This window comes from Oreochromis aureus, linkage group 10 (genome assembly GCF_013358895.1).
Source record: "Oreochromis aureus strain Israel breed Guangdong linkage group 10, ZZ_aureus, whole genome shotgun sequence".
Taxonomy (NCBI): Eukaryota; Metazoa; Chordata; class Actinopteri; order Cichliformes; family Cichlidae; genus Oreochromis; species Oreochromis aureus.
The window spans coordinates 4253534-4271221 of NC_052951.1; the positions used below are offsets into that span (position 1 = coordinate 4253534).

General features: G+C 41.6%; 2 protein-coding genes across 4 annotated transcripts; both read right to left on the reverse strand.

Annotated features, from left to right (window-relative positions):
- Positions 1-266: 266 nt before the first annotated feature.
- dlb (deltaB) lies at positions 267-4778 on the reverse strand. Its single transcript, XM_031738498.2, has 7 exons — positions 4579-4778; positions 4253-4492; positions 4049-4106; positions 3691-3948; positions 2529-2890; positions 1968-2184; positions 267-1770 (listed from the first exon to the last, which is right to left on the reverse strand). The coding sequence occupies exons 1-7, from the start codon at positions 4627-4629 to the stop codon at positions 1073-1075; spliced, it is 1884 nt and encodes a 627-aa protein (XP_031594358.1). The 5' UTR covers positions 4630-4778; the 3' UTR covers positions 267-1072.
- An 8632-nt stretch (positions 4779-13410) lies between these two features.
- zgc:153990 (uncharacterized protein LOC768125 homolog) lies at positions 13411-16496 on the reverse strand. Of its 3 annotated transcripts, none has more exons than XM_031738532.2 (5): positions 16374-16496; positions 15324-15541; positions 14640-15068; positions 14433-14486; positions 13411-14358 (listed from the first exon to the last, which is right to left on the reverse strand). In XM_031738532.2, exons 2-5 carry the CDS (start codon positions 15448-15450, stop codon positions 13916-13918), a joined length of 1053 nt encoding a protein of 350 aa, XP_031594392.1. In that variant the 5' UTR covers positions 15451-15541; positions 16374-16496; the 3' UTR covers positions 13411-13915. The 3 variants fall into 3 exon arrangements, with proteins under 3 accessions (XP_031594392.1, XP_031594391.1, XP_031594390.1); XM_031738531.2 differs by lacking the exon at positions 16374-16496 and adding an exon at positions 16183-16272; XM_031738530.2 differs by lacking the exon at positions 16374-16496 and adding an exon at positions 16132-16272.
- Between the last annotated feature and the right edge of the window lie 1192 nt (positions 16497-17688).

Sequence of the window (17688 nt, forward strand, 5' to 3'; positions counted from 1 at the left end):
CGGACTGATAATCACTGGTTTGAAATTTCAATGTGTGAATGGAATGAAGATGCATTTTTCTGCATCTTGACTTTTTTTTGAGAGAGAATTAGTAAATAGTTAAACTAGTTTATTTAAAAATATATATTTGAGCTCTGAAGTCATTGCCTCCTAGATCAACCACACTATGCACCACAGATACCATGTAAAACAGGACTGTTCAAAGCTGTGGAACAGAATCCTAAAATCTTGGATCGCTTTAAAGCAAAGTTTTATTTCACATCACAACCATGACATAATGAACTTAAATAATATGAATGAAAAGATGCAACATAACACAAACTTTGGCATGAACTCAAAATGGCACATGAACACCAGTACTATATTATATATATTTATGTAAATTACAGTGATGGCTGACGTTATGTGAAAAAGCACATTCTCATTATATCCCTGCCCATCATATCTTTGGGATATCTCACACAGCCTACGAAACATCCATGCACAGCATCAAGCATCGGTCTTCATTTAGCATCATATAAATATATCTCTACATCTGTGACAAAGTGAAACCATAAACACAAGTTTTCAAATAAATAAATAATAATTAATAATAAAAGGATAAAAAAAAATGATGGTACGCACAACAAGGAAATAATGGCAAAAGGAAGATTGAAAAGCAAAAGAAAATTTGAGTGTTTAAAAAAGAATAGAAACAAAGTGAACATATTCAAAAGAATAACCCAGCAAAACATCTCTGGGCCAGTTTTCCAAAAGAGGCCTGAATATCGAATCTTCCTGTATTTGGTTTTGTGTTGTAGGTCCTATGAACAGTGGCTCATATTATTTGTCTCTTTGGGTCTTATACATGGAAGAGCTTGGCCCCGGATACCTTCTCAGTAATAAATCATCTATATCAGAATAGTTTATTTGTCACAATTTTGCTTTTTTAGTGATGTTTATATTGGTTTGTGAGCATGAGTGGTTTCCATCTCATGGATTTACTCCTTCCCTCACTGTACATATCGAAAGAGGAGCAACAAGTGCTAATGTGTTTCTTTCCCTGTTTTTCAAATCTGTGCTTTGTCGCTTTTCATCTCAGCCCTGCCTCATCTCTCCACATGAAGTCCTGACGCTCCGCTCTGGAGAGGCTGTTCTCCACAGGGTTGTGCCTGTAGCCGGGTCTGCCGTCTGGGCAGAGGGATAGGCTGAGGCGGGCTGTGCTGTTGCTGATCTTGAAGAGGCCATTGGGGCCGAGGAAGGCGTCTCTTTCGTTTCCACCCAGGTTGTTGACTGTTTCCAAGTCATTATAAACTGCAGTGTCTCTTAGCTGCTTCCTTCCCTGCATTCTCCTCCTCCTCCTCAAGTAGAGGATCCCTGCAACCAGGACCAGTACCAGGATAGCCAGAGCGCAGGAGAGGGTGAGGGTAGTAGATGAGGGTTGGGAGGTTTGGCGCAAAGCTGGCTTGAAACTGGGCTGAAGCGTGAACTCACAACTGGGACCCATAAAGCCCTTGGGGCACTGGCACACGGGCCCAGTGAAGTGGGTGAAACAAGTGCCACCGTTCTGACAGGGATGGGCGCCACAGGCATCCGAGCGCACGCTGCAGTTCTTGCCAATGTATCCCAGAGTACAGGAGCAGGTGTAGTCATTTACACCATCTTGGCAGGTTCCAGCATTCTGGCAGGGACTTGAGGCACAGTCGTCAATGTTGACCTGGCAGTTGGCACCTGTGAAGCCCGCCTGACAACGACACAAGATGCTCTGGCCGAGATCCAGACACTCACCACCTGCAGAAGAGAGAAACACTCTGTTCAGCATCCATTAAATCAGAAGGTGGCCAGTCATTTAAAGAAGGAGTGTTAATTGGATTATATTTGCTACAAGTGCATTCATGCAGAAGTGCTGAGAGTCACACTTCACCACTGAAGAAGAGCCAAGGTTGGTTGATGTGTACTTCAGCCACAAGATGTCGCTGTACACTCACCATTTAGACAGGGCCTGTTGCTGCAGCGGTCCAGCTTCTTCTCACAGTTGGAGCCAGTGTAGCTGGGAGGGCAGCGGCAGGTGTAGCCTCCGGTCATTGTTTCCACACAGGTGCCGCCATTGAAGCAGGGACCATCTGCACAAGTCATGGCAATGATCTCACAGTTCTTCCCATAGAATCCCTGAGGACAGGTGCAGGAGTAGTCGTTCTCCAGGTCCTGTGGGAGGAAAGAAAACCTTTAGCTCAAGGAGCAAAGATCTAGAAAATAGGACGTAAGCAGCCAATCTATTTCGCTGCCAAGAACTATTCTGTATGCATTGTGTCAAATCTTCTGTAGACCAGTAGAGGGCAATCATCTAGTTCTACTCCCTCAAGCTCAACTTTGACTTTTCTTTTATTTCTTTTCTCTTTTTTTTGTTAGCACAATTTATAATCCATCTATTCATTTTCTTCTGTTGTTTGCAGTATATTGCTGCACATGGCCTATCCTATCTCCCGCTGTTGTAAAACTTAAACTTCCCTTCTTTAAAATGAGCAGACTCAAACTGATTGTTGACTCACATTGCAGCTGCCTCCGTTCTTGCAGGGGTTGCTGTCACACTCGTTGGTCTCCAGCTCGCAGTTGGTACCTCCAAAGCCGGGCCGGCAGTTGCAGGTGTAGCTGCCCTGGCCTGTGTTGGTGCAGGTTGCACCATTGGCGCATGGCTTGTGGTTGGTACAATAGTTCAGGTCCTGGTCACAGAAGAGGCCCCCCCAACCCTCCTGACAGTTACACTGCCACGGCTGGCTGCATGTCCCATGGAGGCAGCCTGGGTAGCGTACGCATTCATTGCAGGAAGGGCCCTGCCAGCCCATGCGGCACGTACAGCCCCCTGGGGCCTCGCAGTAGCCATGCCTCTCACTGCATTCCGCTGAGCAGATGGCTGGGGAGGAGAGGGAGGGGAGGGTGTGTGATTACAATGGGCACCCCTTCTCATACATCTCACACACAAACACATACAGGGCCCCACGTCTGACCCCAGCCCTGTTCCAGACTTCACTATTGGTTAAGCATTAAGCCAAGCAGCTGGTAGGCACACTGCCGGAGAAAATGCTTTCTTTTATCTCTTCCCGATTACACGCACGCAAATACACACATGCACACACACACACACACATAGCCTGATCACCTTGAAAAATGTGTATGTCTAACAATGGTCACAGCGCTTTGTCACATTGTAACACAACAAAAGGTAGATGGAATACCAAACCCTGTCTTATAGAAAAAACTCTACAGGATATCTGCTGATGTAAAAGTGTGCTCTGAAAAGATCGAGCATCTGTGTGATGTTTTTATAAATCTTGCTCACCATATTTTTTTTATACATAGCTGAAGAAAATGTTTATATATATATATATTTGTCAGTCCTCCTTACATTTCTTATATTTGTGCAATTATTTAATGTTTTTATTGATTTTTACGAACATTTTTTATTTGATTTAATTGTTTTCTGTACATTTATTTAACATTTTTGATCAATCTATAGTGAGAAACTTTGAATTTCCATTTTATCAACTTTGTAAGTTTGTTTTAAAAGATGCAATATTGTATAAATTGGTGAATTAACTTAAGTAGACATATTTGTTATACACCATATGATAAAGCCACCGCAACATAAAAGAGTATGCCAAACTCAAGTGCCTTGCTCATGGACACTTCAAGTCATCAATCATGAACGCTTACGCTCAGAGCAGTAGTTTCCTTTCCAGCCCTCCAGGCAGATGCGGTTGCCCTCCTCGTCGCAGGTGTAGTGGCCCAGCGTGTCATCCCTCGGCCTGCAGTAGTCAGCACAGCCGTCTCCAAAGTAGTACTCGTCACAGAAGACGTGGTAGGAGTAGCGCAGCTCGCTCTGTTCTCCAAAGTGCACGTCCTGGGACCAGTCTTCTCCAATGGCAAGTCTCCTTCTGGTCGCCAAACGGCTCACGAGGTTGTTCTGGTTGTCTGCAGGGGTAAAGAAAGTTGTAAAACAAATACCCTTTCGCAAGATATGTTGGTTTGGCTTCAAAGAGGGTCCAGTTATTTTTTAAAAAACACAACCTACCTGTGTACTCAGTGGGAGATTCAGCGTTCCAAGCTTCAATGATCAACGAAAATGTTCCCTAAAAACAGGAGGGGGAAAGCGCATCAGTACGTGGCAAGTTCGAGATCAGGGATGTGTAGCGGACTTAAACTATGAATATTTTAGACGGGTATATGAACTTCAGCAGCACGTTTGTGTAACTGATATTCTTTATTATTTATTTACCGGCCACTTGAAGTGGAAAGGCACCCTGATGGGAGCGCTGCTGGAGATCGAGGTGTGATCGGCTCTGATGACGTTGGTCTGTCCGGTACCAAAGGTGCAGGGCGGCTCTGCGGAGATGACATCCTCCGGGTGTTTCAGGCAAATTCTGAAAAAAATATGACAGTCCCTGTGTCTTCGACAGATCCGCTGCGCGGTGTGGAAGGAATGAATCTTCAGCTCAAACACACCAGAGGACAAAACCTGTAATGAGAAATAAATAAAATAAGATATCACGGCGTAAAGACGTCTTCATGATGTTATTTCAGCATGAACTGAAGACAACTTACTACGTTCACTAAGGCCAGAGCCAATAGGCATCTCAGATGCAAATGTGCCATTTTTCCTGAAGTTTGCTTTTCCAAGTTTAAATGGAGCTCCTCATTCGCCGTGCGTCACAGTGGTGCCAGACAGATAGGTCACTGAAGGATGCTGTCACAGTGAAGGGGAAATCTCTCAAATATTTTTCATCACTCTGAAGTCTGTTATCCTTTCAGGGTATCCTGAGACCTCTTGGTAGTCCTCTCCTTTGTCCTCTCACCTCTTATTGACACTCGTCTTGTTTGGGTTCTGGTGCGTAAAGGCGCAGAGCAGTTTTATACCCTCTGATCTGCGCGTCACAGGCAAAGAGGTGGAGCAGTGCCAGACCTCAGGGGAGTAGATTTGCATCCAGACACAAGGGGCCTGCTTGGGGATTTAGAGAACACTCGTTACATCTGGACAAAGTTCTTCGGAATATGCATTAGAAGCTGGTACACGCAGATACGTTTATCAAGTTTGCACAATTCTTGATCAGCCAGGAAAAAAGCAAGCTAATGCAGGTGATAGGACTAGATTGTTACAAATAGACAATAAAAGTCAGTTTGATAACAAACGATCCAACTTTTATTGATGATCGTTGAAGCGTGTTTGGAGTTAGTTTTAAATCAGAACGTTTTTTCTCACTGAAAGGATTTTTTTCTTCTGTATTTAGAGTTTTGTTGCAGTTTTAATCAAACGCACTCCAAAGCATTCAAGACCTCACGCATGAATCATGACCGTGGGCTCTTCGCCATTTTCCTAGCTGTATATCATTGTTTAGAAAGTGTTTTATACATACACTAAAGATCAGAAGGGAGCAAAGAATAGTATTCAACCTTCTAATTGCTGTGGCGCGTGTGAGGTGACAAAGAGTGGGCAGGTTCCGGATAAGCGCGCATTGTGTGTGTAGCGGTCATTCAGACTTCTGTTGTGTCACAAGAAAGAAGGCGCGTGTGTGTGTGTGTGTGTGTGTGTGTGTGTGTGTGTGTGTGTGTGTGTGTGTGTGTGTGTGTGTGTGTGTGTGCACGCATAACCAGGGAGTCGTTGAGACTCTCTGTTGCCTTTGTCTGAACCTCATGCGAACAGCTGTATGATAATCAGCGGCACATGATCCGCCTTGGGGGGTTCCAAACCCGGCACGGATGGCTATTGTCTCCTCAAAGCGTCTTCTCCCACTGCGCGGGCGCGCACAAACCACTAACCCCTTATTGATTTAAGAAAAAACTCCGGTCTGTTGCCGAGGCCCGCACCTGTCGCAGGAGAGTAAACACACCTAAACTGTCAGCTTTAGACCAGCACTGATCCTACCATTGCCACCGACCTTTATTGTTATCCATTTTAGTAGCGTTAGTAGTGTTAATGCTATCGAAGCTGTAGAGAAGCTCAAAATAAAAATGTGGCAGCTTGACTGTTTATTAATATAAATACTTGTTTGGAGGTGATTTAACCACTTCTTCACCCCACTGCTTCAGTTCCAAAATCACTGCAGTGGATTGATGCCAAGAGTTACTGCTGAGCAAATTAATAATAATAAAATAAATCTGACGCAAGATTCCACCATGGTAACCCAAAGACATTTCAGCTACGTTCATTATTTTTTCATTTTACAGACATGTCAGTTGGTATATGTGTGCTGTGACGGGGGGCTGGACGACGGGTGGATACCTATTGATATTAAAATGAGAAAGGGGAACGCGTGCCTGAAGTGGCCCCCTGAATATCCTGGCACGCTTCTCTGCAGATAAAAATGAGCACAATACGGAGAGGAAACATCTACCTTGTGTTTTGTCGGATTTTTGAGTAGCTTGTCAGTTCTTCAAACTTTTAAATAACAAAGCCCAGAACAGCGATTCTAAAAGCGCAACAAAGATCCTCCTTTAAAATATCGACGGCCTTGGATAAAAGGACGATTTAGAGATAGTTTGATTGGGCAGTTGTAAACTCGTAACCGTATGCCTTTAGGTCAAATAAATCCTGCTTGGACAGCTAATTTAGGAGTTGTTGCGTCTTCTTTAACTTTCTTGTCTGTTTAAATTGTTATCTGTTGCATCCATCCATTAACTTAAACTATCTCAGTTGTATGGGGAAAAAAATCTCGTATCAGGTGGGGAGTTCACATGAGGAGGAGGTTTGTAGGTTTATCGTTTTTGTAATCTGTGGTGTTTTTAAAGTTGGCATTATGTGCTCTGCCGACTTGGCCCTGATTGCAAGATATCGCCTCATTACAAACTTTTCAGCTGTTTGTTTTGTTTTGTTTCTAACATAAAAATGAAACACTTTTATGGTGAGAATATCAACGTCTTTATGATAATCATGATATTTAAACATTTTGTATCTGGTAAATATTTCACATGTGATAATATCTTAACTCAGAGGTGACAAACTCAGTCAATTTATACAAGAAATATAATGCATCATGTTTACAGTGCAACTCACAACAAACTGTCTAACAAGCCCAAATTTGAAAGTTTAAATGTTGGTTTGGGACATATTTCTACCAGTTTTATGCAGGATGATTTACAGGCTTTAACATCACAACTCAATAGTTGCTTGAGAAAAACATCATGTAGGTACATGATGTCTGCTCGTCTGCACATTTCCTGTTTCCTGTCTGCACATAAAAATGCCTTTTCAGCCCCATCACTTTGAGATCAGACTCAGTGTAATGCAGTCACCTGTATGTCATATATATTTTACTGATCGATGAAAAGTACAAATCCATATATATCCTTGGTTCTGTACACTTTTGCTACCTAAATCTATGGGCAGTTTAGAATCATCAGGACCAAACACTCATGTTTGAGGACTGTGGGTAGAGACTAGATTTGACCTGCGGGTGTTGATTTTGACTCGTGCTGTTAATAATTTTGTAATTGTTCTTTTTGTATAAAGTTTTATTTTAGGTTGAATTCATTTGTCCAAAAAGGCGAGACAGTAAAGTTTGAAATCAGTTTAACGTCTTGATACTTTCAAAAAATCCCCATTGATATAACAATTATTTTGATACTGGGATTTTTTTTTTTACCATGATGATCACAAAGTGAGAATACAACACAGCAGAGAAAATGATCAAATATCTGTGCCTCACTCCTCCAAAAAGTTGCTATGATATTCCTTCTGGTTGGAAAAAAAAAATAGCCATCCTTCTGCTGATGTGTGTTAGAAGTTAGAGCCCATAAATAATGCAAAACATCAGAGCTGCAGTTGTTTGTTTTTGTGCACGTATCAGATGCTCTGTGTGGTTTTATGTCATGAAGCAAAGCATGTGTGGAACACCTGTTCCTGTACATCAGATCATATGTCCATCCTACAACCTTCGTGTCACACAGACATGATCATTACCTTACCTGTTGTTCCTCTGGGTGAGACAGCCATGTTGTTTAATGTGTGCACTCTGAGCATATACAGTATCTGCATCCTGCTGCAGCATCTGCAGGAGGATGCCTGTGTCTTTGTGTGGGGAGCAGATGGACAGTGCACCCTCACTGCTGTTGTCATCTGTATTACTTGCGAGGGTGTGACATGAACGTGCCACAGGGCATGGGAACCAAAGAAGAGTTATGTCAGCCCCCACCCCGGCCGCCGCGGACCTCCCATTAGTTTGAGTGGTCGGCATCTGCTTCGTCTATGGCCCCGCAGCAGCTTGGAGATCCTTCTCCCTAAGGACTCTTGAAGGGAGGGAGCTGCTGCAAATCTGACTCGCGCAGGCTCTCAGGGGAGAAGTCAGCCGGTTGTGGCCACTTCTGGAGTCCCGTCCTGTTGTCTGACTGCACAACAATGGGAGGTACGGGATGGATGTGTACTGGGTTGTGATGTTCTGTTTGTGTGTGCGCCCATATGCAGGCAGCCTCTAATTTTATGCATGCCATGTGACTTATTGGTTTATCTCATTAAGATGCTGGATGCACTGCTGGGTACCAGAAGAGCCTTGCCACCTCCCCACTGAATAAATTTATGAGTTGTAGTCAAAGAGGTGTGAGATAGCTGGAAGTGTATTATGAGGCAAGTCACTGGCTAAAACTAACAAATATACTGTATCTTCTCATCTTTACAGCCTCCAGCCACAGGTCATGAAATGAGCGTTTCAAAGTTTTTTAGGAAATGTTCTTCTTATTTGCAGGACATCTGTATCTGCTTACTTCCTCCAGGCTGTGTAGCTTGTAATCCTTCTTTGTTTGTCATCATTCCTCTAGATGCGCATTCAGAAGGTTACTCCTTTCATACCTGCCTCAACATTCAGTTATTTCCTTAATGTGCTGATCTACATTTCTTAATATCATTCCAAGCAAGTCATATTAAACAACAATTTATATTTATTTATTTATTTTTACAAAAATACTAATTCATACAGTTTGGTAATGAAAAACACTAGTTTGAATAGGTATTTGCAGTGCAAGCTCAGTTTAATTATTGGGTTCACAGTAGTTTAGTTCTGCTTCTGCAGCAATCATGGTGACCATCCTGACTGAGGAGGACCCTGAGCAGGTGGGTCTATGCAGGTCAGACTTTGGGAAGTGCAGCTCATGTCTCCTTGAAACTAAAAGAGGTCGTTCATCAGCTCATGCAGCTTTAAAGCATAACCCTGCTTGAAAATTGCAAAACAAAAGAAAACAGGATATTCTGTCCTAGCTGTCCTAGTGTGTGGTGAGTTGATTGAGCCACTTCTGCACCCAGAAAAAAAATTCTCTCCTGATTTCTCCATGAGTATACTACGGTTTTTGGTTTTGGTTTATTTTCAGTTTTTTTGGTTTTCCTGAGTAGCACAGTGACTTGAGCTGAATGCCCTCCTGTCAAAGTTGGTTACTCATCCAGTTCATGTGGTCTGCTGTGGACCCTCATGTAATTACAAATAACAAAACAATCTACAAACAGCTAGAAGACAAATGGAAGTACCAGGTGCTATTGGAGATGGGTGTGGCTCAAGAGGTACAGCAGGTACCTCAGCTAAAGGTGAGTAATGAATGTCTTTCATTGGGAGTGACTACAACGGACAGGATAGACATATCAGAGGAACAGCTCGGGATGAGAGGTTTGGAGGCTAAGAAGCAAGTTTAGGTGGTTTCTACATGTACAGAGAAGTTAAAGTTCATATATTGGACAAAGGATGTTGAATAGGGAGCTGCCAAGCAGGAAGAAAAGAGAAAGAACACAGAGTGGGTTTATGGATGTAATAAAAGAGGGTATGCAGATGGTTGGTGTGACAGAGGAGAATACTAGGGACCTGGGTGAAACTGCAACCTCTGCAACTGCAATGGTAAAACCAAACCCTCCACCCATAAAATGGAGTTACTACTAGGTGATTTAATTTGGAATCATTTGATACTGAAGTAATATCACACAGGAGTAGACTCTCTTCTCTTATATTCTATAATTTCTCCCTGATCATTTATTTTATCCTCCTACTTTTTATTAATTACATCTTATTCATACATCTTTCTAACACTTTCACAATTCCACAGAGTACAACAGCAATGTACCGCAGCTGCTAGCATTTACTGACACTTGTTCCCTCCTCTGCAGGTTGTGTGTCCATGGTAGTGTTCATAATGCTGGTAAATTAAGTCCTGGGGACACGCAGGTTAAGCAGGTTATTACGAGGGTGACTGTCTTCAAAGTTCTTCTAGAAATAAATCTGCCCACTCTGTGAGAAAAATGAAAAGAGTTTGATCAAAAAAAGGAAGCACATAAAAAACAGCCAAGCTGCCCAAGTTCCTTTTAGTGTGTGCAACCTGTTATTTTCTTTGTATAACTTCACAGATCCAGTTTATGACTATAAACCTTTTATATGGTTTTAAAGGAAAATTAAGAAATTGCTTTAATATATGTAAGGAAGAAATCTGTGTCCCACATCAAGTCCCAAATCCTTCCCAAAACAACAGCCGCAATGAAGTAAATACAAGTGAACTCTTTGGCTTAGCAGCAGATGCATAATTATGCTTTTGTTAGGGCACAAAAGAAATCATGATAATTATCTAATCCCGTCCAAGCTGAGCAGCAGCTCTGGCTTCCTCCAGTCCTACCTTTCCACACTCAGCCCTGCAGCAGCCTCAGTGGCAGATGGGAGATGAAAGGGGGAGCTGGATGAACGAGGGAATGAAAACAGGTGTTGGTGAAAACTGAAGAAAAGGAAAGGCCAAGGGGTCAACTGGGGCATTAGAAAGGGGGAGGAAACTTACATATAGACTTGCAGAGGGACAGATCGATGGATAGATTTTCTTTTCTTTTTACCCTTTTCAATGTGCCTCTTGAAATCTGTCGTCTTGCCAAATGGTGAGCAGCTCTGCAGAAATGTGAACATTTTCACTATACCTAGAAAAAGAGTGTGTTTGACTAACTACTTTAACTAAAGACTGTTACATTGTTTCAGCAGCTATACTGTTCAAAGCAAGAAGTTCTGATATTCTAAAATATAAAGTCTAGTATATTATTTGATCTAACCTTGTTTCTTTTAATCTACTTTTTTTTATTATCTGGGTCACAGTGTTTTTTGCCTTTGACATTCATTCTTCTGACCACAATGCACCATGTCGTGTGGAATAGTACAGAGAAATCCAGCCTATGAAGGTATTTAACAACTGAATGGAATCGTGTGTAGATTTAGTGTACCCTCCAATAAGTCATACTTTATTCTCAAAGGAGAAGGGGGGGGCTGGAATCTGGCAGAATACAGTTTTATAGGCACTCAAAGTGAATAAGGTCTTTTCAGAAAGGCTTAAGTCTCCGTTTTAAGGGCTCCGTTTGGAACTGAAGGTGAAAGACCCGCTCATCAAGTGAATACAGCTGCCTATTCAGGACCCCAGCACCCCAGCCAGACACAATAATGCTGCCCCCTACCACTCAGCGACGGAGGAAACGGCATCAGATTGTTGAACTCCTGCTGGATCCTGCCCTCCTCCCCTCCCTGCTGCGGCACGCCGGCCCAGCCCTGGCAGCTGTTTAACCAACTGAGGCAGAAGGGCTGCAGGAGAACAATGCAGTTTGACTTAACCATTCCTCTTTCTGCGTGTGTGTGTGTGTGTGTCAGTATCTGTCACTGCATTTAATTAGGAGAAGCTCTCTATAAATGAGGTTACCAACACCCCAACATCTGACAATGCTAAGCTGCATATTTATGACAAAAGACAGAAACTTCATTACGCTCATTAAATCTGTCAGCGGAGAGATGGAAATTCCTGTTTTAGTCTACAGTAAACAACAGAGCAGAGAACAGTTCATTTCTGTAAATCCCAAAAGAGAGTTTGGAGCAGAGCCACAACAATGCAGTACATGTGTACTGACTTATAAACACAAGATCATTTTACCAGCAGTAATACTGCATCCCCTTCACCACTAACACTTTTACACATTTATGCCCTTAACTGTTTTGTTTTTTTAAAGTAAGGTCTTCTCCGAGATCTGTGTGAGTGTGTAATGTTTTCACTCTGCGTTCTGAAATGTAGCTGTTAGGGAAACGTAAGCGATGACGGTGCAGATTACAGATACAATTCAAAGTTGATTCGGGTTTTTCTGTCAGGGCACCCATTCTTTCAGATTCAGAATAAGTTTTACTGGCCAAGTATGTGTACACACAACAACGACAACATGCATAGCATATTTCTACTTCTATGTGGAATGGTGCAAATATTTCTGAATAAATTATGGATTAAATAAAGGATGATAACTTGTTTGTTTCATATGTTGATTGTTTAATTTAAGACTAAAAGAAAATTAAATGAATGAGAGGTAAAACTTGAGGGGGTAGGGACAAATAAGTAAATACTTCTGCCTACTCCTTTTCAAACAAATAATGAAATGATATTTTATAATGATTGCGAAGACACGTTTGAAATGTTTGAAATAAAAATGAACTGAACTGAACTGAACTGTTACTATTGTAATTGTTATATCATGATCACTTTTAGCCATTTTTATTGGGGTTTTTTGCTTTTAATGCACTTCTTTATTTTTTTTTAATCCCTCACTAGTTTATTCCACTATTGTTTCACCTTTATGTCTGCTTCAGTGTTTTATTGCTGTTTGTTGTCTTGTTTAAAGGTTTCAAGAGGTGCCATGTAAAGTTAAAATTCTTTTTATTGTTGTTGTTGGAATGAGCCACAAACTAACTAAATATTCTGATAGCTTCACACAGTTGTTTCCATATAAGATGCATTTGCACATTGCTGTAGAGAATACTTATATAATAAAGCAAACTGTCAGCATCTCAGCACAGACCATCCTGGACAATCAGTGCAGCAGAGCCCCCTGCTGCCACATCTGTACTCCTGCAACACTCGCTGGGTGTTTCTGTTGACACCGCTGGTCTGCACTGTCAAGATTTAGTGACAGCTATTTAAAGATAACACAATCTTGGGTGATAAAATATTACACATAAATGATACATCTTTAAATGTATTTCTAAGATATTTAAGCTACTATGTGCAACAGCACTACTGTAATCTCCTGAGGGAAGAACATTCAGTAGAAATGACCCATATTCACTAGATGTGCCTCTGACTTCAACTTCTTCCTCAAAGTCAAACACAATATGAAATTTCCAGTTTGACAGACTGCAAGAGATCAACCAAGCATCTCAGATGTGCAAGTGATCAGAATAGGCCTTTCAGGGTGTAATTTAAATATGGTAGCAGCACTGGAAGCACTAAGTTCCTGCCCAAAAGGACACTTGAAAATTGTAGTGTTTGCATGTTATAGATCACAGCTCAGAGGCTGGCTTATGTTCTGTTTAAATACACCAGTTTATTATATTTTTAAAAGAACTTAGTGAAATTTTCATATTCAAGTGTTCATGTTCGCAATGTAAAAAAAACAAAATCAATCACAAATAATATACTTACTTGTATTTTAAAAGTATCTAACACACACCACAGTTAGCGCTCAGACATAAAGACCATATAATGGTCAAGTGCAGACATCCACTCACCATTACAGTACACGTGATAATCTCCAGACATAAAGTAAGGGAAACGTACAACATAAGGACACACAAACGCATTCTGAGAACTTTTCAGAGGCTTTAAACAAGTTGTTTTCTCAGTAAAAAATGTGGTGGAGTCTCACTGTCAGTAGCAAAACGAAAAACTCTCCATGTTCTTTCTTTATGGCTAATATTGGTTGTTTTTGCAATCCACTTTCATATCACCACACAAACAGTAATTCCGACGATACAATGAGTCTACCAATTGTTTTAAAATATAACCACAGAAAATCTGCTGATTAAAAAAATATGAACCACAGGTGAAGTCCAAAAGAACCGAGAAGTTCCTGCACCTGAAGGTCACATATGAAGTCAGTGAGATAACAGATCCTCATCTTCACGTGTCACTGCTGTTATAACGCCGGTCGTCCATTCAGTTTGTCATGCATGAGTGCGATGGCTCCACCTGTGAAGTCTCTGAGCACCTGCACCGTCTCCCGCTGGAGCTGCAGCGACTCACGCACAAACTCCTGCTGAGTCTCTGCCAGCTGCTGCACTGACTCCGACAGAAGCTCCAGGGAGCGCGACACAGTCTCCAGCAGGATGTTGGTGGCGTGCTGCTCCTGAAGGCTCAGCGACGCATTGTGCAGCATGCTGTCTCTCGTGCTCTGCGAGGGCTGACCGGGCACCGGAAATGCAGCCGCAGATGCCGGTGGTCCAGTAGACATCTGAGGTTGCGCTTGTTTCTGGGTGCTGTTGTTAGCTTGGTGATCGTCTTTTGACTTTGCTGTCTGAGTTGAAGGAAGCATATCGTCTCTTTGTTCATCGTCTGAGTCTCCAAATGCATTTTCAGTATCTGAGAAAAATAAGACTCATCAGCGTTTTTTAAGTACTAATATAAGTCAGAAAAGCAATTTCTTGACAGCTCACCTTCTGCTGGAGGCACCTCATATTGCACATCAAAAGAGGGCTGTGACGAGTCCCCTGCAACATTAACAGTTCTTATAAAACTAAATGCAGGAATGTGAAAAAAGACACTGCATGCAATAACTTATAGGACGTGTGTGTGTGTGTGTGTGTGCACAGTGCACTCATATTTAGACTGAAATGAGGTCAATATGTGACCCCCTTTGCTACCTGACTGTCCTATGTTGTAGGAAGAAGGTGGAGGCATAGGTGTCATGTCCAACCCGCCATTGGGAGAGCTCTGCATTCCAATCATATCGTCCTCTTCCAACTCTTCTTCCTCCTCCGGCACATCGTCGTCTTCCCCCAGCGGGCCGAAGTCACCGGAGCTCTGCTCCTCATCGTCCATCTCCAGTATCTGGAGGACTATTTTCTCTGTCTGGTTAAGATCCCGGGAAAGGCGTGAGTTGAGGCCTCTGTTGGGCACTGTCCCCGACCGCATAGCAGCCACTTTCCGTTTTGTGTCACACTTTAGGTCAGACCACTTCTTGATGACTTCTATGACCTCACGTTGGCACTCTCCGATCTCATTGACCCGTGCAGTAATCTCTGCCCATGTGCGCTTTTTCATGTCTGTTGGCACACCACGATTGAATTTGCCTTTGGGAATGAAAAAAAAGAAATACTGTCACTGTTAGTGATTGCACAAGATTAAAGTTATTATAATTCAGAAATTCGCACTCAGTTCTTGCATAATTTGCACATTTAAATGTTTCAATTCCTCTGCTGGTAAAGGTTTTCATGACCAGCCACTTCACACTCATTTATTCATTCTCCAGACACAATCTCTACAGAAAGAGCTGAATTTAAAAAAAAATCCTAAAAGCTGTAAGCGACTGATAAGCTAATACATACCCACAACAACCATACGGTGCTTCCTAACTTCATCCAGCAATATGTGGACTTCACTGAAAGAGAAACGAGCCTTTCTTTTCTTGAAGCGTGTCACACTGTCTTGATTGTAGTACATGGGTGAAGACATTCTTCACACACTGTGTCGGTAGGTATCAAGCTGCTCTGAGGTCTCTGCTGTGCTTCAGCTCCTCCAGGTGTCTGATAGGAGGCTCAACAGTCTGATTAACAACAAAGTGTGGACGGTAAATCGTGTCTTGTCTCTCTGATGTGAGTTTAATGTTAGATTAAGGGCTATACAAAAACAAGCGACATGATGAAAGGTCAGGTCAGTAGTATTTATAATCTGTTATTCTCCTGCAGGTTTAAAAGAGCCACGGACACCTCTGGAGCTCGAGTTAGTCGATAACTTAAACTGATAATAAATGAATATAATTAAAGTTTAAGTTGTAACATACACAGCTTTCAAGGTTAAGCAGGGAAATAGCTCAGGCACAGCTTTACACTATCAGCTCTGGAAGAGTGAATGAACAATGGAGGATGCTGTGGTCACTTCACACATGCGATAGCATAGTTAGCTTGTTACATTTGGAAGCCACTCGGAGCTACTTGCTAAGGATACCTTTACATATCGCTTGCTATTCTATCGAATGATGGCTCTGTCATCTCCCATTACAGTACGGTGAACACTTAGCTAGCCTAAAGTAAAATTACAAAATATCCACGATGCTAGCTATATGCAGCAAGGCAACGTTAGCTAACGCTACGCTTAGTAATGGCTAACAAACACGTTATTAAAACACAACCTCACCTCAAGAGGTACATGCCGATAGCAGAAATATCTAATGAGATATGAACATACCCCCGAGTTAAATAAATTGGGATTTAGTCCGGAAACGTGAAGATAAACTTCCTTATCGCCAAGATAGCAATTGTCAAGTTACCCGCTGTGACGCCATCACGTCACAATTTATGTCCGGTTAATATTAACTACATAGCTAAGTAAAGCTTGCTGACGAAAACAGAGGGATTACAGTGGCAATTCAATCTTACCTATTAGTGTTTGGTTCACATCTAACATATAGCGACGACAATCATTCATCTGGTGATTTAACTGTTGAGTTTTAAAATGTATTTTAGAGCCGTGAGACTTTTATTTTGAAGGCTCTAGCCGAATTTCGGTATCGTTTGCTAGCTTGACTGAAATATAAACACGGTGGAAAAAGGGATATGTGTCCCAAAGCAACGTGATCTCAGCAGAGGTGGCAAAAGTACACACATTCTGTACTTAAGTAGAAGTACAGATACTTGTGTTAAAAAATACTCCAGCAATACTTCTTTATTCAAGTGAAAGTGAAAAAGCACAATCTGTGAAATGTACTTAAATTCCGAAAGTAAAAAGTAGCTCCTTGAAAGACAATTATACCATCTATTTTTATGGACAAGTAACTGGACCTTCTGCTCTATTAATGTCATACAAATACAATATTAGAATAGAATAGAATAGAATAGAATAGCCCTTTATTATCATAATATATATGGACAATAAAATTGTGGGTGCTCCACACCAACTGTGTCGGAATAAAATATTAATTATTCAGACATACTAATTCTAATGAATGTGCTTAGCTTGAATGTATTATTTAGGACACAAGAGGGTGACTTTGCCTCCACACATAAAAAGAAAAATAAGTACAGTTAGTGGTTACAGTGGGAGCTGTCTTCCATTGCTACACCAACAGTACACTGTATGTTGTCTTTATACTAGATGGTATAAAGTTGGTATAACAATTGAATTCGGTGAATGGATCTCATAATCATCAGCTTAAATGTAAATTAATCACGCTTCTGAAAATCGAAGTAGTTGAAAGTACAGATATTTGTGTTATAATGTAGGGAGTAAAAGTAAAAAGTTGTCAGAAAAATAAATACTCAAGTAAAGTACACATACCTGCAAATTGTACTTAAGTACAGCAAGAAAGAATTAGCACTTTGTTACTTCCCACCTCTGTTTCTAAATCATATATTTGTGACTCCTTAAAGAAGGCGGCATTGTGCAAGTGTTTATTCTGAGCTTTGCAGAATCATTAATTCATTTTAATTTTAATAAGGTTTGCACAAAACTTCAAGGAAATATTTGACAAGTCTCAGTTTCACCAGTTTGTTTTTGCCATGACAACCTTGTGGATCTAGAGAAAGCATATGATAGGGTGCCAAGAAAGGAAATGTGGTACTACATAAGTCAGCAGTGGCAGGGTAGTAGTAACAGACATGTGTGAAGTCAGTGAGACAGTGTTGAGGTGTGCATTATGAGCTGGGATCAAGATGGGGTTTGGGATTTCATCAGGGATCTGCTCTGAGCCCCGTC